We start from the raw sequence: 22,446 nt of genomic DNA on the forward strand, positions 1-22,446 counted from the left end.
AAGAAAACTACAATTACATATTCTGTAACTACATAGCAACAGTTTCATTCTAAATCTTCGCCTATACAGGAACGAGTCATACTATTCTCCGCTCTCTAATGATGTAAATATTATTCTTTACAAGGACATCAGTAAACGACATGGAAAGAAACTAAGTAGCACGGAAGCACATCCCCTAACCAATACTTTTGCTAAGGCGTTCACGTTTTTGCAAGGAAAGACAGAAAGAAAAGAAAAATAATTTTCTACATTTCTAGGCCTTCCCTACTTTCACGAAGAATAAAAGAGCTTTTTCGTGTTTGTGCTTGAATATTCCTGCAGTTTCAGGAAACATAAGAACATTAATATTAGACCATAAATTAATAATTCAGAACCCTTATAAAGAAATCTTCCGCTCTACATGTGTTATTCTATCTCTAAAACACATGCAGCTTTGCACATTTTTCGGTTTTACCTTCCAAATCTTCATGTTTTAGTAATTTCGGTTTTCACACTCATTAGTAATTTATTAAAACACACACATGGGTAGATTTCCAGAACAGAGTTTTATTAACAAAAATCATGCTCCATCACTAGTGAGATCTTACCAGCAGTCCCGGAGGACCTTCGCTGTTGACTCAGACAATTGATAATTGGCAGGAAGCAGCCAAGTATGTTATCCGAATAGGTCTGGGTACTATGGATTCCCTTGGTAGGATGGTTGGTATTGGTGGTGTTCTTCATAGACCTGTCTAGAAGAAGTACTCTGGCTTCACCAGTGATGCACAGGCTTCACTAATGGATATGCCCTTGATCGGTATTATTGCACCTTTGGAGAGCGCACAAGCTCTGCTTTATAACTCTTTCGGTATAGCAGATTTACAGTGCATTCCTTGCGGCTGTTGACTCTTGCCAAATAGTTTCTGTACCAATTACAGAAATGTAGCAGCTCTTCTTGAGGGCTGGCATATATGCAGACACAGCCTTCACAACCATTGATGCAGTAGACCGCCTCCTGTTGTTCCCTAACTGTGCTATATAAAGTGTGTGGGGTCGGAGAAATGCAGGTGTTGGTGCTTTCACTATTTCCTCATCCTGAAAATGCCCGGGACCGCAGGCCTAATCTGGACCTTGCCCCATGAATGCCTTCATGCTAAATTACATCTTCAAATTGGTCACAGTGGCCCAAATCTGATCGGATCCTAGACCTAGGCGACTCAAGGGTGTCCTTGGAATTGCAAGTCATGTAACTTAATATACCCATCCTCCTGTATCCCAAGCGATACCTGCGGTTCAGGGTTGAGCATTTTAGGTTGCCATGCTCCCCTTCGACCTTATCAGTGCCCCTCAGGTTTTAACTAAAGTGATGGCTGTGGTCACTGCTCTTCTTTGGAGGCCGGGAGTCCTTGGTTCCTGTACCTCGATGACTAGCTGGGTAAGACGTGCTCACCACAGTCAGTTGTTGACCACCTCCGGACAACAGTGGTACTTTTAACCTTCATTGTGTTTCACTAGAAATGAAGTTAGCAGCACCTCAGTGTTTTAAACCACAGCCTGTCACTCCCAGACACTGCTGCCTGTGCCGCAGGGGCAAGAGATGAAGTGAGTGTGAGTGTGCATCTCAAGACTACATGCAATCTCAGAAACACTGAACCTCTGTTCATTTGATTACTTTTAAGGGATCAGTGTTTTGGGTTCTGGCCTCATTTTGTTCATATATTTTTTTATTACTTAAAAAGAGCCACCTTTATCGTAAATGTTTATCTGACACGCAAATATATTGAATTAAAAGTTTAATTGGACCAGATTTTTATTGTCCGGTGACAGTAACAGATTAGAAAGGGGGAGAATTAGGGCCATTACTAACCCTGGCACTGGATGTAAAGTATCTGTTGATGTTAATTAAAAGTATTGCTAGCGTAGCCCCAACAATGTCGGAATTACATTTTTAAATTAGTAATGGGGTTAGATATGTCTTGTGCAAAACATTAAATCTGTCAATGTAAGGCTAACTGACCATATCTCTTCTATTCCTTGGGATTCCTTTTTACATTCTATGTTTTCAACTAGGGGATCAGGTCCTGTTTCGCATTCTATCTTTATTTCCTTGCTTTACTGTCTGGGACAAATGTTCAACACTGTACTATGAATTCAGTAGTGTGTTTGTTTTGACAGCATGAAAATGGCTTGCTATTATTACTGTAATTAGTCTTGATGCTCACCTTCACTGGTTTCCAAGTCCAGACAAGGTATCAGTCAGAAACCTGGGGAGTACACCATCTTTTAAATAATTTGAGGCCAATCATTTGCTCACCCCACCTTATCTTCAATTTTAAATCATTACGATTTTCACGTACCAGATTCTGGGTTTTTATAAAATAAAATCTATTCCGTACTGCGGGAACGTGGTTAAACGGAAGATGGTGGTGGTCATGTTATCAGGGATCCTCTAGTAATGCACCCCTAAGCTTTAAATCTCCTGGATCAGCTGGCTTGAATCAAGTCCTGTGGGGTATGTGGGGCACCCAGGCGATGCTACACCATTCTTCCACCCTGGATGCCATTGGATGTTGCCTTGATGCTTTCCTGAATTTCTCGCATCAGATCACACATGGCAGTGGCTACACAAGTGAAGAGTCTGTGCATAGCCTGCTGTGAGGGGGGCACTTCCCTAGTTGTAGGTGGCTCGGGTCTGCTGACCGTGTTGGACTTCTGCGGGTTGCTGCCTGCCATGGCGAGGTCAATGCACCTGCATCAGCAAAGTCCTTTCCTGTTCTGTGCTGGGCTGTCCTGATTCCAGGAAGCGGCCGAGTCGGTGTGCCTCAGAGTGACACTGTCTTTGGGACTGGACTAGCTGACACCTTGCCAGAATCAGACAGTGGCTGACCTTTCTCGCCAACCATGGGGAGAAGGAGGGAACTGCTTCTCACAATTACTTTGAAAGAGAAGTGAGGGGTGAAGTAGATATCTTTGCCAGCCTACCTTCCCCTCTTCCCACGCTTTGAGCCATGTAGACACTGGCCATAAGCGTCAATCGCACAAGGCTCACATTTCACAAAATAACATTTCATTGGACCTGCCTAATATGTTGGCACTGAGAAAAGCACCACAATTGGCCAGATTACTATAAAGTGGATAGGAGTTGTGCCTCTTTTGACACCGGAGTGAGAGAAACATGGACTGTGGGATGTAATCCCCCCAGCCCTTTCCTCCTTTCTGTGAAACACATAATTGTTGCAATATAATGAGAGAATAAAAGAATATTGGTACAAATAGTAATGTTGGAGATACCATGGGAAGATTGTTGAGATGTGATTGCGCACTTTCTCCGACACCATGGAATCTCTGCAGTATAAGGGTACTGGGAGTCTGCATGGACTTGACTTGTACTACCAGGTCACGTAAACGATTAAGAGGGGGGGAATGTCTGTCTGTGCTGATGGCAGTATGTACCCATTGCAGTTCTCAGAGTTGGACGGAGCCACAAGAGACTGCGGCACAAAAGAACCTATGCTTGGCAAAAGCAGAGGCCAGTCATGCCTACAAGCTGAAAATCGTGGTGTTATAAACAAGGCTAACACTGACAGTTTTGATAAATCACATGCTATTTTAGACATTAGAGAGGTGCGTTGGAAAATGGACTCAGTCCCCTTAGATATGGTCTTATTTAGGGCAGACCACAGGAAGTTAGCAGACAGAGTGGTGGAGATGGAGTCCACAATGGCTACCATGAGCCCTTCAATGTCAGACATGCAAAGAAGGGTCCAGGACCTCTTGAATCTGCCCCCCCCCCATTACAGGATAAAGCAGAAGACCACTCACAACTAAATAATATTTGCTTAGTGGTAGTGCCTGAGAGTGCTGAAGGCCATAGTGTCGACCTATACTTCTGATGGAGTTGGTTATTCCTGGTAATCATTCGGCCTCTGCTGCCTGGTTCTCCACCTTACCCGATAGTTGCACAACTCACGACCAAGACTATATTCTTCAAGTGCCCTGTAAACACGGGCCATCTGAGATTGAGGCACTATGGGTCATGTAATTATGAGCTATACGTCTAAAGTATTGGGCCTTTGAGCAGTGTCCTGGTGGTGAAGAAATAGTTCTGGAAATTTTAACTGATCTACCCTTCAAATTAGTGAGGATTAGCTGACTGAGAGACTCCTTTCTTTATGGATCCAGAGAAAGTGGGAAAATGGCTTGAAGATCGACTGATTACAGCTGAATGCTCTGTGGCCAATGTTAAACAGCTGTGCAGAAGGCATGGAATACCGCACAAGAAGCGCCACTGTGCAGTACCTAGCAACCAGCAGGCGACTTAGGAGAGAGCATGCATCGTGGCAGAAATGAAGTAAATGAAGAACCCCTGGAGATGCTCATCCTTCACAATTGAGAATCCTCAGAGGAATCAATGAATGCCACAGGTTTCATCACAGGTGCTTGTACCTCCCAGGGTCCTGTGGTGACTTCTATAACTGTAGAGCATATTGTGGGGTATAACCGGGTGTCTTTTTATTTGTACTGCTGTATAGTTTCAGAGGTCAGTGGGAAGGTTTTTACATTTGCATGAGGTACCAATAAAGGGACCTCCCCTTTTTCCCCAGTAGGGTGTCATGTATTGGTATATAGCCTCTACATGTGCTTTACTCCTCTCACCCATGCATGATTTAATAGGTGTCACGCGGATATGTTCATATTGTTTATGTTCTTGGTTATATTAACTGGTTTAGATGCTTTTGTTGTCCTGACTGGGCAACAACTTCTAGAAAATGTTTGAGAACAGTATTTTCACATGAGCAAATATGAATGTGTATATTTGCTCATGTGAACATTTCCTGAGAATTTACAACTTAACTTCACTTTACCTATGACCCCTTTTTTCCCCACCCTGGAGAAAGTTTTATTCCTGTCCTTTTCAGGAGTAAATTTCCAACCATTCCAATTTGGGGAAAGATTAGAGAAGAGTTGGTGAAAACCCTTTAACATGCACGTTTGTAGTGTGCACAGATTTAAAAGGGCATTCCAACCCTGGAACTACTGCATTCCTCCACTCCCAGCTTCAAAATGTAGATTTACAGAAAGGTGATACAAATATGGCATTGCTAGAATTCAGACCCTTCTATAATATGAGTCCTGGCATAACCAGAGAGGCTATTATCAGAGCTCTGACATAATGAGAAGTTTGTCACCTCACTGCATTGGATTTTTTACAGGACAGTTAGCTTTATGCAGCATCCTATCCAATGCATAAGCTCAACATCCTGTGATTCTGGGCGAATCACTTAATCTCCCTGTGCCTAACTAAAATGAATGCGTCTTCATAAAATGAAACTGGTGCTCATGTAAAGCCCTCTGATACCTGATCTCTCAGGTCTGGTTTGCGCTATATAAAGCTCTTAAAATAAATAAATTAGTAAATGTTTTATATAATTCCACACCCCTGTGTGTATGTGATTGACGACATACGCAGAGTTTCCCCGACATAGGAAGTGGGGATGCTGAGTACCTATGGCACCTGCTATATTTACTATATGTCCACGGAATATAATGTTATTACCCGAAATGTGAGCAGTTTGGGAACTCCTGCTAAAAGATACCAAGTTTACACCTTCCTCAGATGCAGGAAGGTACACTTTACTTCGCTAAAAAAATCACATCGCACAAAGAGTGAACTCGAGAAACTACAAAAGAAATGGAGGGGTCAGATTGTTGCCACTTCCTTCTCTGCGTATTCTTGAGGCACCCTGATATGGATAGCAACAGGGATACCCTTCGCAATTGATGTGAAACAAATTGACACAGAAGATGGGTTTTTTGTGGTTCAGAGGGCCTTGGGAAGGGAGTCACCATATATAGAGCGTATAAGTGTTTATGCCCCAAATGTACACCAATTAACCTATTTTGACTCACTTATACCTTTACTAGAAAACAGTCAATATACACCCAGGCGGTCGGGGTAGATATTCTAATTGTGTTCTTGACATCCATCTAGCTAGATCTCTCCCCAATACAAGAGACCCAAAGGTGATTGCTCATCGCCAGATGAATGTAGCAGTGGCAAATGACTGACAAATGGAGGGATGTGCACCTAGCTTCACAAGAGTACTAGTTCTGCACCCCAGTCCACGACATTCACACAAGACTTGATATGTATTTGGGTATAGGAAATATAGGATATAAGGTAAATAATTCTGAGAATGTTGGTTGCGCAGATTTCTACCATAACCGACTACTGGTGACAGATGGGGGAAGATTCCCCGACGGTGCCCACTTGTCATTTTGTGTAGAAGCCCTGCACGACCCACCCTTATTTACAGCTATAGGGGCTAATATAGATGAGTATTTTATTTTTAGTACTAATGATGTGTCAGCCAGCAATAGAAAGGTTGAATGCAATTCCTTCAAAGTTATCATAAGAGGCATTTAGATCGACATTACGTTGCAACATTTTTGCAGCTGAAGAAGAAACTATTAGACAGAATATCCAGTACCGATTTTCTGTATCCAATGGTTTCCTCACTGGATATAGAAAAGGCCCTCAATGTGCAATCATGGCGTTAGCTTTTCACTGTTTTAAACAGATTTCTGAGATTGATTCAGATGCTTTATACCCAGCCACTCATCAGAGTCTGGACTGAGCGAACAATATTGGAGCAATGGATAGTGGCTAGAGGCACAAGGAAGGTATGTCCACTATCACCCGTCCTGTTTTCTCTGGCATGTAACCACTCACATGCCTGCTCTGAGGGAAGAGTCAGGAGTGGGATTTTAAATTGATAAGCGGTTTTCAAATTGGTTATTTATACACCGATGATGCTATTGTATCTGTGAGATCCTGAACGTACTGTAACAAAAGTGATGAGTGCTTTAACAAGGTTTGACCAGAAATCGAGACTTAGAGTAAATTGGAGGAAATCATGTATTTTCCCACTTAGGATTCCATCTACCCTAGATTCATTGTCACAAATATTTACACCATTAATATGAGAATCTGAGACCTTTAAGTATCTTGGAATACAGATGCTGATGGGGCTGCTGTTATGTCGCAGAAAAGAGAGGCGAGACGCGAGGTGCCTGGTGCTGACTGTGACATCATGATGTCACTTACTGAGGTCTAGTTACATATACACCCCTAAAGCACAAGGCCGAATTCCCCTTATCGTGACGGGAAAATGCGTGGTCCTTATGTCTTGTGGGCTATTCGGAGAGAACCAAACTGTCCAATATTTAAACATCTGTTGGTACACATTGGGTGTAGCTAAATGTGTGTTATGTTCACACACACATTTAGCTTCACCCAATGTGGAAAATGCATATTATATAAAATTGGGGTGTGCATGTGATTAGCATTTGCTTACTGCTATTGTTTAGTTACCATTGACTCCTAGCTGCCCAACATGGCAAGGTGTAAACAATTTAACAAGAGTATGTTAGAACAAGATTGCTATTGAACTGCATTTTTGGTTTAAGTTCATTGCATAAAATGCTTTTCTCATAACCAAACTTCTCACGAACAGACAACATGACAGATATTAGTTGCTTAAAGCAAGTTTATATACTGCCATAGTCATTCATGTGTAACAATGTTCTATAAAAACAAAGATCAATAAAGAGCATTCAAGAAAGGAAAAAAAAGTACAAATAATACAGTAAATCAGCTTTGTAATGGCTACAAATTTGTGCAGATTCAGAATTATTGTTTAAAAGATTAGACTTGTGAACGACGTTCCTTCATAATTGTTTGACTGTCTCACACAATTGGACCAAGATTTGTTGTAAATGTCCACCTACAAATTCTTTTCAAAGTTCCCCTGATATCAGTTTGCTGTTTATAAGAGGTAGCACTCTCCTTCATGGTGTAATAAAGGATTACTCTGCATAATTGTTAGTCCAGATGGTTTTACCACATGTGGGTGAAAAGATTACATGATCAGAAATTACAAAAGCTCATCTGTGAGTTGCACATTCCAAATTTTAAAAAGTAGACTCTAAGACCCTGAATGCCGGTTTTAGGAAATGTTATGTGGTGTTTGGTATTCATATGCCAGTCATTCTTTCCTTGGTAAGGCTTAGGAGTGACAAGCGGTTTTGGAACCTTCTAATCCTGGATTTGAGGATTTTGTTGTGGACCGGAGTCTGATTTTGTTTGTGAATTGGAAGCAGCAGCCAGATTGAGGATAGATGATCTTTTGTTGATGCCTCTTAGATGTACTATAAGTGTGTTGAGTGTAGCCATATGTCTCTCCAAGTGGTCTGTCTACTAACTTGATTATTTGGCATGCGCATTGCCTGGTGGGGTTGTATGTATGTGAAGATTGGGGTGGTTCAGCGGTGTCTTAGTACCAATCTACATTCTTATCTGAGTGGAGTGTTACAGGTTTTCTTTAGTCATGTGCTGTTATCTGAGGGTAAGTGTTGGGGCACATTTGAATGCTGTTGTGGATATCCTGAAATACATCTAAGTGGTATATCTACAGTGATATAACTGTGTAAGGTGTTTAGTCTTATGTGTTGAATTAGAAGTGCATGAGAGTTGTTTCATGGTAGAAAATGCTGATGGAAGCATGTTAACACCAAATTATAGGGCTTGTCAGATACTGTGTTTGTATGGAAGTCTGTCGAACATTGGCATTGAGTTCTGATTGGGCACCATACCCTTCATTTCATACATATCTGATCTCTGTTGGGGGAGTGTGTTCACTTCTGTTCTAAGTGCCCTGTTGTGCTAGCTGGCGGGCCTCTTACCATACTGATCCAGGGAATCCAGTGGTGTAATAGTATAAATGGAGGTAAATAAAAACCTTATTCATGAGTTTGTAAACGTATAATCTCTATATCTTTGTCTTCCCTGCAGGTTAGCAAATGTGAAAAGTTTGGTTATGGAGTAATGGTTACACAAGTGGCCGCCACATCTCCCGGTGCTGTAGCTCTGCAGAGCTCAGGTATTACAAGATGATATTGAATATTATGTGAAACCATTAAGTCTCCATGGCAGAGGTTATAAAAGTGAATAATAAAAATGCACTTACATCCATTGTCTCATTGTTCACACTCTTATTCAAGATGACTGTCACACATTGCAAAATATCATTGCCTTAAGGAACTCCTAAAGGCAACTCTTTTTCTGGATGATTTTGGAAGAGTGGACCGCATAGTCAGTGTCAGGAAGTTCTAGAATGTCTTCTTTGATTGAAATAGGGTATATGAAGTAATTAGGGAAAGAGGAAAGAAGTTCCTCTTGATGGGTCAGTTACTGAAAAAATCCACTTTTCTAATGGATACTTCTAACCGCAGATTCCTCTCCTTTAGAATATCCCCAGGCTCCAGACTGAAACAGGAACATTTTACACAACAGTGCCTCCCTGCTCGTACGTGGTTCGCTGCAGCTCTGCTTTGACTTCATTCTGCCTAGAAGGGGCAAATTGAGCCACATATAAGCGCCACCTCTGTGCACTGATATCATTTCCTTTCTTTCACCTCCTTTGAACGTAGATCCAGAGCTATGTTCCTCTTTTTCCTCATTGGTTTGACTAGATATTTTTAGCTAACATATTCAACCAGTGTGCAAAGGAATTATGTCTTTTCCAAAAACTACAGGATTTAAACCATGCCTGGTCTGATGCAAACAAATTATGCCAGACATGCACAAATTATGCCTTTGGTATTTGTGCTCGGCACACGACTCCAAGGAGTGTGAGGAATGCACTCTCATGAATCTGAAATTGATATGGGAACGTGATGCAAACCTTTATGTCTCTAAACACTAGGAGAATCCGCACAAGTTCCGCTCGAAGTTGAGGGCGCAGACTCATTCTCGAGGGTGTTCTATGACTGGCCCTTGTTTATGGGTAACTCAAAATTGAAGTTGAAGAGGAAACACAAGAAAGCCAATTGGGATTGGTCTCCATCCTACCACTTTCGATCTTGAGAGAAGTTGTAAGGGGGTTCTCCTGCCACTCTGTCTCGCTCCCCGGCCACTGTGGAGCCGATTCCACAACTGAACCCTGTGCATCCAGAGTTACCTGGGTCATTGGCTATGCCTCAACAAATCGGTACCTGTGTCCTATTCAAAGCCGAACTTGTCTCGGCATCAACCAAGTTGGTTCCTAAATCCACTTGGATGCATCCGGTCCGAATACAATCAGATTCAGATAGAATACTATCACTGTCACTGAGCCGCTATCAGGTGCTCTACCAACATTTTGGCTCCAACTCTGATCAGAGTCAGCCAGCCTTCAGAGATGACAATGGAGTTGATTGGGATGACTTGTCCTCTAATTATGATAACAACTATTTTTACATGGAATTGTAGGAGGCCAGTGGGCTGCATATTTCCCCATATACTTGGGGAATATTCCAGCGTTCCCGCCTGCAGTATGCCGACCTGGGGACAACTCGCTCTCCCAGTCCTCGCTCGTTACTGCCGCGCTGCCTCCCCCATGCTGGCCTTCTACTTAGATGTACTCTGCCTTGATTCCGTCTTCTGTGACCTGAGAGTCCTATTTCAGGTATGGGGGTGGGGGAGCTACGCCCGGCGGATTGTCAACACCGATGCCCCTGTGGTTCAGAAACTCTGCATGCCACTTCTCCCTGCCTCCCGCCTTTGACTCGGAACTGCGTACCCTCCTTTGACTTCTTTTCTCTTTTGCACTTAATTCATACTTCCTGGTTCGCATTTTGGGCTTTTTGTCTTTTTTGACTTTTGCCCTGCCAGCCATTTTGTTGCTGACCACTGCTGATTTCCCAGAACTGGACCCACCATCTTGTTGAACTTATGTCCTTTCCCCTTTCCTCCGTTCTCACCTCGATGATCCTCAAACGTATTTCTCCCTCCTTCTGGTCTGCCTTACTCCACCCCCCCCCCCTGGCTCCCCCCTATCCTCGCACCCTCTCTCATAACACCACTTTTGTCCCCCTCTACCTTCTCTCCCCCTTTGAATTTTTCCACTATCCTTGTTAATTCTGCGCAACTCTGTCTTTAAATTACTGTACCTTGACCATATGTTTATCGCTATGTTTTCTTTTCTCTTGAGTTGAAAGTTTTTCTCTTTTCGCCCGTTCTGTCTTTACCCCTTCCCCCCTCAGGTTCTCACCCCCCTCAGGTTCCCACCCCCCTCCCCCACCTATCCTTTTAATCATATTCTTATCCCCTCTTCTCCCTCTCTGCCTGCTATGATTTGTCATTCACTCTGAAATTTCCGTGAAAAATGTCTAAATTATTACTGTTGCAACTTGCTGTTGCTCCTGATGTAAAACGCTCTGATACCACCGGGTCTAGCCAGTGCTGTCTAAAACTCAATAAATACAAATACAAATTAGAACATTTAAGGCACTGTCTAACAAACCTTTTCACAGACATGCCATTCCAGGCCCCCAGAATATGCCCTTTACTGCAGATTTGATCCTTGCTATTCCAAAATGTCCCTCATGTCCCAAGCTAATGGTAACCTGTCGTAAAGCCTGTAAGGGAACTAATCTCTCCTCTCTCAACAGTGTACCATTGTCCACAGTTAATTCTGATCTGACCTCCCAGAAAGTTTTCACAGTCTCATCCATAACACTTTTGTTTGGCCAATCCCCATTTAAATAATTCAACACCAACTGTGAAGTCTTGTCCTTGCACTCCATGTTGCATTCATCCACTCTCACAGCAGCAGTACCTTAAATATGCACAAATGCTACTTGGAATTCATTCCATCGCTCATCCTAACATTCTCCAAATGTGTTGGCATTCCTGATAAAAATTCTGATACAACATTATCCTTCCCTGGCACATAACTCACTTTGTAGTTGTAATCCTGAATGTGCATGGACGTCAAGGCAATCCTTGGCTGAAGAATTCAACGTACTATCTGTTGTTAAAAGTTTAACAAGGGGTTTGGGATCACAATGCAAAGTTTTAGAAAAACATCACACCAGATTCTTTACTGAACAAATTGAACATCAAATGTTGAAACACTGGATCAGCCTACGTCAACCCGAATGGCATGCAAATAAACTGGAAATATCCCTCTGGCGTGACAAACGTATTATATTTCCTGGATTCTGGGAACAAGGAAATGTGATAATATGGTGACAATATTTCAAGATTTGAAAACCATTTAGCATTCCCAACACATGTCACCATCTGGTCAAACCACTCTAAAACAGGTGGTCCTTTTTTTCCCTGCATACAAATTACCACATATACACCTATTCTTGAATCTGAAAGTAAAACAGTGGAACCCAAGTATGTCTATGCGCTTACCACTGTACCTTTCAGGAGTTATCCACAAACTTTTTCCCCCATAACTCTTCATTAATAATAGTAAAAAGTGAACTCTAGTATGCAAAGATTTTTAAAGACACTCCGCCAATAGTCATCTAGCATTCAGGGTTTATTTTAATCATCTTACTGTCAATGTTCAGAAGAAAAGTGTTACACAAACTTGTAACATTACTGACACTCATATTCAATAGTTTTCTCCATTTCACTATTCACATCTTCACAAATCCATTTGATATTGTTCTTTTTCTTCCTGCACACTTTCACACTGTGTCCAACAATGACAGAATTGCTACATGTGTGTTTGGCATTTGGCCAATTCTTGCTGAAGACAAATGTTCTTTACTGTCACAATGATAACATCATGCCTGATCGTTGAACTTCCTCCTTTCTTTTCCTGTCGAGATTCTATTACTCATCCTAGACTGAAGTTTACAAACAATATCACTTTCCTGTTTGAGAGCCACAGCCCATCTGCTCGAAATTACAGCTTTACTTACTATTGCTAGTGCATCTTCCAACGGATAATCTCCAGTTACCCACAAATGCTCCTGAATAGCAGGATTACTAGCATACATCACTAATTGATCCTGTATGATATCATCCTGCAAAAGACCACATTTACACTCAATCACAAGTTTTTTTAAGTCGGTAATATAATCATCAACAGATTCTTCCTTCCCTTGTTTACTCTGGAAACATGTAAACCTGGTTATGCCATTGCAAACCTTGGATTTAAAATATGTATCTAAATCATGAATAGCTGTGTTGAAAACATTTAAATTCCTCACAACCGTAGCTTTCGACATTTGAGTATACACTTTTAAGCCTTGAGGTCCAAGAGAATGTAATAACATTATTTTATTTTGTTCAGCAGACATAGAACTTGGCTCATCCATTGCAGCTTTATGATTTAAAAAAACGTCTTGCCGCTCCCCTCATTTTAAAGTAAGTTTAGCACCAGACGACCAAAATGCTTGCGAGGATTGATGGTAAAATTCAGTGTACTCAGTTTTTTAAATTGTGCTTTTGTGCCCTGTGTCAAATCTTCACCCAAGTAGGACTAGTCCACTGTTCTTTCTTCACCACAATCCAACATGGTATATCTGCACAATAATGCTACACCAGGTAAAGATATAGTCCAGTCAGACTGTTCTGCCAAAATTATAATAAAGTGGTAATTCTACAACAATTTTAACCCATGCACAAATAACCTCACTGTTAGAAACGGGACCCCTGGCTGGCCAATGCTCGCGCCAAAGTCAGTCAGAGATCACCATTCCCAAGTCAGGGCAAGGGAGTTACACAACAAGATAACCCCTGCTCACCCTCTAGGTAACGTGACACGAGCAGCAAGGCTAATCTCGGAGGCGATCTGTAAAGCGTTTGCTCGCGCACCCAGCAACAACACCCAAGGCCCACCACAAAGGAAAATCCACACAAGGTTATATAAAAAAATAGCCTTTGTATTATAGCAAAACACATTAGATAAAACACACACTTTACAATGTGCCAACAGGCACGGGCAGAATTTACAGGGGATTATGTACAGGACAGGGCCACATGGACCACCGTCAGGGGTATGCACTTTTTAGAATTAGCACTTGTTGTAATTAGCACTTTGTAGGTATAACACTTGTACATAGAACATATAATGAGTGTAGCACCAAAATAGTACATGTAGCACACAACCAGAAATTACTGGTAAGGGTAAATACCTCCTACGCAACCCTAACCACCTTAGGAAAGTCACGCAGGGAACTGGGACCTTAATAGCAGGACCTATAGAAGGAAAAACAATCACCTAAGCAGTTCACATTTAGCAAAGGGAAAGAAGCAAAAAACAATCACCTAAGCAGGTCACATTTAGCAAAGGTAAAGAAGCATAAAACATTCACCGAAGCAGGTCCCATTTAGCAAAGGTAAAGAAGCATAAAACAATCACCTAAGCAGGTCACATTTAGCAAAGGTAATAACAATTGCGCAGGAAGTCACATTTGCAACTAAATCATAAATGCGCAAGAATCAGATTAGCAAGTAAATCATAAATTGTGCAAGGTGCACATGGCACAACACTAGAACTGTCCCCCAGGCCAACTGGCCTCGCAAGGGCTGAAATGCCCTTAGTCCAAAATGTCAGGGCAGGCTGCGCAGGCAGCAAAGAACAAACCTAAACGTGGCAACTGCCCACGAAGTGCTGGGCAGTTGAAAATACTGATGGGCCAACGTTGGAACTTTGTGGGCTCAAGAACAATGGTGGGGCGAAATACAGAGTGGGAGCCTCGGGGCTCTGACCAACTAACTGGTGTCCTTCAAGAGTCTCGCTGAGCTCTCAATCACAGAATGGCCCTCTGAGCCTCTCTGGCTCTAACACAAAAGAATGGCATGCAGGAGCCTCTCGGGGCTCGAAAGAACAAAAGGGCGCTGTGAGCCTGTCGTGGGCTCAGAGAGCAAATGGCACCCAAGAACCTCTCAGGGCTCGTAAACAATGTGGCCGGGTCTGAGCCTTGCAGGCTCTAAGGAACAAATGCGGCATCGTGGGAGTCCCACTGCTGGGGACTCAGAAACCAAGAAATGCCACCTCGAGCCTCGCAAGGCTTGTAAATGCAAGGGGGCGCGCTGAGCCTCTCGAGCTCGAAAGACAAATGTGGCGCTGTGAGCCTCTCGGGGCTCGAACACAAGATAATGCCCCCGAATCCTCTCTTAGGCTCAAACACAACCTGCCTTTGTTCTGGAGGGGAGGGGCGGGCACCGACAGTGTGTCCGGACGCCCCCTCCACCACACGAGAAACAGCTGCCCCACTCACCGGCTTCTCTTGGGCCTGGAGGCAGTCTCCGCTAGGCTCACTCGGGCTCTGTTCTGCGGCGGCTCTCTCCCTGGGCGGCGGGGCTCTCTTTCTGGCAACGAGCCCCGCCTGCACCTTCCGCCGCCCTGCTCTTCCTCTCGTGCTGCGGGCGGGACTTCCGGGTGACACCTTCGGCGTCCGGGTCATCGCTGGCAGCGCGGCGGCACAGCGGCTCTTTGCACACTCCTGGGCTGCAGCGGTGAAAACACGGGGCAATGCCGCGTGGGTACCGGCTTTTAAAATAACAATAAATCGAGGTGGGCACTCGGAAGTGGCATGAAAGCGCTACTAAGCGCTCGGGGTAAAAATATAAGCGGCCCAGCGCTATAAGCAAAGTAAAGCGCTCCTCAGCGCTAGCAGTGAAAGGGAAGCGCTCCCAGCGCTAAAGGCACCAAAAAGTCCAGCAAAGTCCTTCTAGGCAGGAGGGGGCAAGGCTGGGCCCAGAGCTAGCTCACTGGGTCTCCAGGCAGGGAGACAATCCAAGTGGCGGTCCTCCTGGCCCCAGCAACAGCAGCAGCCCCCTCTGGATCCTGGAAGAGAACAACATGTAAGGGGACACAGCCCCTGCTTATACTGTAAAATCCTTTGTGTCAGGGTGCAGGGTGGGGGAGAAACCAGTCGCAGCTGGTTTTGGAGCACCCTTGATGTGCTCAGCCCCTCACTCTATTCACTAGGAAGGCTCGGGTTGTTAGACGCGCCACAGAGGACGGAGCCAGCATTGTGTGGGTAAAGCCCAGCCCTATTCAGCAATCAGGTGCAGCCCTCCCTCACATCACTCCTGCTAATCCCTCCACTCACCACTGGGCAGACCCATCCAGAATTCCCGGAGCCAGGCTTGCCAGCCAGCCCCAACCAATCACACTCCAGCACCCTCAGTGCACACACACACCAATGTCTAGAAGTGGCAGTTCCACACAAGACACAATCATGCCACATACATCATTGCGAAGCATTCAGTCACACGAGTCCGCACATACCAAACTCGAGCCTGCGCTCCCCACGCATCAGGAACTACCAGGGACACAGACATTCCCCATGCATTCCTATGGGAGGGCAGGCCAGCCTTACAACACGCACGCACTTTACTCTTGTACACAAGGGAAAAAGTGCGCAGAGACCAAAATCATCAACACAGATCACATACTAAAAGCAAAAAGATTAGGGGTGAACCTGCCATAAGGGCCAAGTCCAACACTCACCTAGACAAGATTTGCGTAAAGGGAAATCAATGAACCTTAACGGAAACAACAAATGGCCAGGAACTTGATCACTGTATAAAAATGGTGTAGAGTAGAAAACAACAATGACAGTGTTGCGGTAGTAGACAATATCGGGACGAATCGACTCCTACCAAGATGGCACCACGCAAGGTTATACTGCGCAACCTCACATAATGACATCAGAAGTACCAAGTGAAAAAATAACTCCACACATCAGAATCTGCGGAATCCTGAAGTCATGAGCACATTGTCATTTGAATTCTGTGTCACGTGCTGGAGCAAATGAATACACTGCCTCTTCTGATAGATACATCTGCCGTGTGGATTCCTCACCTTGTCATTCCTCACCTTGTGAATATCCCCCTTGCGCCAGCAACGTTCGGAAAATTCTTCGTAGCACGCCGGCGTGGCCGGCGTCATAGGAGCACGGCAATTCGCGCGACTCCGACTGACGTCACCGACTCCACATAAGGCCCACGTCGGCGTGATGACGTCAGTTCCCTTTTTTCCGCGTCGTCGACGCTAACGGTTTCTGGAATCTTCTGCGATACATTTTGTATCTTGTTGCTGTTTGGTGTTACAGTTTCTCTTTTGAGATTTTCTTCTTCGTCGAGGATGTCGTTGAGGAAGACGGTTTTCAAACAATGTGGTTCCTGTGCCCGAATGATGTCGATCACTGATCCGCATTCCGACTGTCTGTGGTGTCTTGGGTCGGATCACGATGTTAAGAACTGTCGTTCCTGCTTCAAGATGAACCCCGAGGCCTTGCGAGAGCGGGAGGCGAAGCTTCTACTTGCGAAGGTGAAGGAAAGAGAAGCTGGAAGGTCTTCGAGGTCGGTTTCCAGGCGCTCGAAGTCGAGGCAGTTGTCGCGGTCGAAGTCGAGGTCGGCTTCGAGGTCCAGAGCGAGGTCGAGGTCCAGAGAGAGGTCGAGGTCTGGATCCAAGTCGGCCTCGGGTCATGCTTCGAGCTCCTCCAGGAAGAAGCCTAAGAGGAGTAAGCATCACTCCAAACATCACTCTGGCAAGGAGTCTTCGGATTCGAAGAAGAAGTCTCGTAAGCATCATAAGGACTTCTTGTCTCCTTCACCGGCACTTTCTCATGTGGGTTCTCCGGTTCAGGAGCAGGAACCGGATCTGGAGTCGCACCATTCTTCGGTGCATGAAGAAGAAGAGGTTCCTCGAGCACCGACTCCGGTTGTGGAGCCTGAAAATCAAGAGGGCCAGGGTGCACCTTTGCCGGATCAGCCACCTTCGGAGCGGCCGTTGGGTTCGTACCCTCCCTTTCCAGGTCCAGGTCAGGATCCCTCGCAATTTTTAAATGCCATGTTTGGTGTTTATTCGAGGGCTATGTACCCTACTGGCGCACCAGTTGGTCCCATGGGTCCATTGTCTTTTAATTTAGGTGTGCCTCAGGCTTATGTCCCGGCCCCCTTTATGCCGTTAATGCCGACGCCTTGTGCTCCTTGGCTCGGTACGGCGCCGCCGAGGTCGTCGACTTCACTTGCGGCTTCGCCGACTCCGGATCGGCCTCGTGGTGATTCGGATCGTGGTGCTTCCCGTCCTCTAGCTCCTCGCTCGACGTCAGCTTCGGCGCCGTCGGAGTCTTTGCCAGATCCGTCGACTTCGGTCCGCATGGGATGGTCGAGGCGCAGAGCTCAACGCCTCTTGGAGGAGAAGGAGTATATGGACTCCGAAGTTGAGGAAGGAGAGCTGCTGGATCAGGGGGATTGTTTTGAGGACCTCCAAAGCGCTAGTGGCCTGGAACTTTCTCCTGAGTGGGGTTTGCCATCCGTTTCGTATACTCCATCCAAGGACGTTGCACCCTATCATGTCGTTATTAGGAAGGCTGCGGATTTGCTAGGCTTGACTTTGCCTACCGTTGAGTACAAGCCCAACATCCTCACGGAGGTTTTACATTCGCCTTCTTCAATTATAGAGCCTACACTTCCTTTTACTGACGCATTGACTGAGCCAATAAAGGAGGTTTGGAAGAGGCCTTTGACTGCTCCTGCGGTTTCCAGGTCGGTGGCAAGGCGTTACAGGGTGGCTCCTGATGACCCTGAATTTCTTTCCTCACATCCTGCTCCGGAGAGTCTGGTGGTGCAGGCCGCTTGTTCCAGCAGAGCTGCGGGTTCTTTCCCTCAGGTGCCGGCAGACAAGGACTCTAAAAAATTGGACCAGTCTGCTAAGAAGATTTTCTCCTCAGGTAGCATGGCTTTGAAATCCACTAATGCTACTTGCCTGTTGGGGAGATATGTTCATGCGTTGATGGACTCTGTGAAACAACTTTCATCTAAGCTTCCAGAGGATGATAGGAAGAACTTTAACGAAGTGGTCTCCGATACTCAGGCTGCAGCCCGTATGGTAATACAGAGTGGTATGGACACGGTGGACTCTGTTGCCAGGATTATGGGCTCTACTGTTGCAACCAGAAGGGCCGCATGGCTTAAGTCCTCTGATTTTTCTTCTGATGTTCAGTCTACCTTGTTGGACTTGCCATTTGATGGGACAGGCCTCTTTGGTAAGAAAGCTGACGTAGCCCTGGAGAGATTCAAGGACAGCCGGGCTACGTCGAGGTCTTTGGGCCTTCAGTCAAGGGGTTCTGCTGCTAGGAAGTTTAGGGGATTTGGCTGATCCACTTTTCGTTCCTACAACCAAGGTCAGCAGCAGCAGCAGCAGAGACAGAATCCTCTGTATAAGACCTACAGAGGAAAGCAAAAGGGTTGAGGTCTTGGACGCCAGGCCTCCTCCTCCTCCTCCTCCTCCTCCTCCTCCTCCTCCTCCTCTTCCTCTAATAATCAACCCCCTCCCTCTGCAGCAAAGCAGCCCTAGATCCGCCATTCTGGATCATGTGGCTCCGGTGGGGGGCCGGCTTACTCATTTTCTACGGGATTGGGAATCGGTTACATCAGATCTTTGGGTTCTCAATCTCGTAGAAAATGGGTATGGTCTTCCTTTCCAGGAGTTCCCTCCCAATTACCCTCCTTGCCAGGGTTTTTGTTCGAAGGACCACCTACTTCGTCTGCAGGAAGAAGTCCTGGCTCTGTTCAGAAAAGGTGCGATAGAGGTGGTCCCGGAGCAGGAGAGGGGTCAGGGGTGCTACTCCCGGTATTTCCTGATCCCCAAGAAGGATGGCAGGTTGCGTCCAATCCTGGACCTCAGGATTTTGAATCTCTATCTCAAGCAGGAGAAGTTCAAAATGCTCACTCTTGCACAGGTTCTTCAAGCGCTGTTGGAAGAAGACTGGATGGTGTCAATCGACTTGCAGAATGCGTATTTTCACATCCCGATCCTGAAGTCGCACAGGAAGTATCTCCGTTTTACGGTGGGTTCGCAACACTACCAGTTTGCGGTCCTTCCGTTTGGTCTTACTACTGCGCCTCGAGTTTTCACCAAGGTGATGGCGGTGGTGGCAGCACATCTCAGCAGATCGGGGATTCCTGTGTTCTCCTATCTGGACGACTGGCTGATCAAAGCGGAGTCGCCCGAGAAGGTGCTTCATCACTTGCAAGAAACATCGCAGCTGTTGTACAGGTTGGGTTTTTCAATAAACGTGCCCAAATCTCACCTTGTGCCCTCCCAGCACAACCTGTTCATTGGTGCGGTACTGGACACTACTGTATGTCGTGCATTCCCTCCTCCACAAAGGATTCGCGACATTCAGGAAATGATTCCTTTATTTTACAATGGAGCGGTCGTTCCAGTCCTGAAGGTCCTTCGCCTGCTCGGTCTGATGGCTTCTTGCATTCTGTTGGTCAACCATGCACGCTGGCACATGAGGGCACTCCAGTGGTGCCTCCGCAGGCAGTGGTATCAGCACAACGGAGATCTCGGGGAGTCAGTGAAGATCTCCAGAGAAACTGCAGCGGATCTGTCTTGGTGGGGCGTGGAAGGCAATCTGTCACAAGGAAAGCCTTTTCAGCTTCCACCATCGGTGGCCACGGTGATAACGGATGCATCCACTCTAGGGTGGGGTGCTCATCTGGGGGACCTGGAGGTCAAGGGTCTTTGGTCTCCAGAGGAAAGGTTGCTTCACATCAACCTTCTAGAGTTGTGGGCTGTACGTCTGGCGCTCAAGGCCTTCCTCCCTTCCCTTCGCGGTCAGTCGATCCAAGTCCTGACGGACAACACGACCGCAATGTGGTACATCAACAAGCAGGGAGGAGTAGGGTCGTGGTGTCTCTGCAAAGAGGCTCTGCGTCTCTGGTCCTGGGTTCAGGATCATCAGATTTGTCTGATGGCAAATCATCTGGCCGGAGTTCTAAACGTTCGTGCAGACGTTCTCATTTGGCAGTTCTCTACCGACCACGAGTGGAGACTTCACCCGGAGGTTGTTCACAACATCTTTCAGATGTGGGGGACCCCTCGGGTGGATCTGTTTGCCACTTGCGAGAATGCTCACTGCCCGTTATTCTGCAGTCTCCAGTATCCGATGCAAGGAGCGTTGGGGGATGCGTTTCAGTTGAGCTGGGGAGGTCAGCTCCTTTACGCGTTTCCTCCCATACCCTTGATTCCTCGGGTTCTGAGGAAGATTCGCCAAGACCGGGCCCAAGTCATATTGGTCGCCCCGGATTGGCCAAGAAGGGTGTGGTACTCGGACCTTCTCCACCTCTCCTCTCACCCGCTGCTCCGTCTCCCTCTCAGGGCAGACCTCCTCTCTCAGATGGAGGGGCAGGTTCTACACCCCCACCTCCAGACATTACACCTTCATTCCTGGAGATTGAACGGGGCAATCTGAATTCCTTCTCTCTCCCTCACGATGTGGTGGATGTCTTTCTTTCTGCCAGGCGCGACTCCACTAAGTCCATCTATTCGTATAGGTGGTCTAAGTTTGTCTCTTGGTGTAGGGAGAGGGATGTTGACCCATTGAAGGCTCATTTGTCTGACATTTTGTTGTTTGCTCTTTCTCTGGCACGGCAAGGGTTTGCTGTCGCCACTGTCAAAGGATATCTTTCGGCCTTATTGGCTTTTCTCTGTTTGCCGGATCAGCCCTCTCTTTTTAAATCTCCGGTAGTATTAAGATTTTTGAAGGGACTCACTAATAAGTTTCCTCCTTCTCCCTTTATTGTTCCTCATTGGGACTTGAATCTTGTGTTAACTTATCTGATAGGTTCTCCGTTTGAACCCTTGCACAAGTGTCCCATGAGGCTTCTTTCTTTTAAAACGGTCTTCTTGGTTGCAATTACCTCGGCACGGAGGGTAAGTGAGCTTCAGGCTCTTAGTTCCAAGCCCCCGTTCTTGTCCATTCATGCTGAAAGAATGGTTCTCAGGACCAGGGCTGCTTTTCTGCCTAAGGTGGTGACTCCCTTCCACCTAGGACAATCCATTACCCTTCCTACCTTTTATCCTCGACCACACCCTTCCAAGGAGGAGGAGAGGCTTCATCGCTTGGACCCAAAGAGAGCGGTTAGTTTCTATCTTGATAGGACTAAAGACTATCATATTGACGATCAGCTCTTCGTGGGTTTTGCTGGCTGCAAGAAGGGCAGAGCGGTGCACAAGCGCACACTTTCCAGGTGGATTATCCTCTGCATCAAGATTTGCTACTCTCTGGCGGGTAAGGACCCTCCTGAGGGTATTAGAGCTCATTCAACTAGAGCGAAGTCTGCAACATCTGCTTTGTCTAGAGGTGTTCCTGTTGAGGACATTTGCAGGGCCGCGACATGGGCCTCCCTCCACACTTTTGCGAAGCACTACTGCTTTGATACTGAGGTGAGGAGGGACGGCCACTTCGCGCGCTCTGTTCTCCAAGATTTCCTGGTATAGCAAAGTGGTCACCCTCCTCCGGGAGTGGGGACTGCTGTGGGACTCTATTCACAAGGTGAGGAATCCATACAGCAGATGTATCTATCAGAAGAACAAGTTACTTACCTTCGGTAACGCTTTTTCTGGTAGATACAGTATCTGCCTGTGGATTCCTCACTGACCCACCCGCCTCCCCGTTGTCCACTCTGCTATACCTGGGTTTTTGTGCAAATGTATTTATGAAATTGTATTTCTGGAATTTTATGGTTTTGCACTTTAGATGTTTTTAGATTGCATGTACTGTGTACATTGTATATATGTATATATTTGTTGGTCCGTCCGGGTGCCTCGAAGGCACGGAAAAAAGGGCGGAACTGACGTCATCACGCCG

General features: G+C 45.8%; 1 protein-coding gene across 1 annotated transcript in view; it reads left to right on the forward strand.

The window, feature by feature from the left end:
* TBC1D32 (TBC1 domain family member 32) overlaps positions 1–22,446 on the forward strand; it is a 959,368-nt gene that overhangs the window by 462,603 nt on the left and 474,319 nt on the right. Inside the window, exon 20 of the mRNA XM_086926728.1 lies at positions 8,834–8,921. Coding sequence (XP_086782854.1) covers positions 8,834–8,921 — 88 coding nt within the window. The remainder of the gene's footprint in view (positions 1–8,833; positions 8,922–22,446) is intronic.

This window comes from Lissotriton vulgaris, chromosome 6 (assembly GCF_964263255.1).
Source record: "Lissotriton vulgaris chromosome 6, aLisVul1.2, whole genome shotgun sequence".
Taxonomy (NCBI): domain Eukaryota; kingdom Metazoa; phylum Chordata; class Amphibia; order Caudata; family Salamandridae; genus Lissotriton; species Lissotriton vulgaris.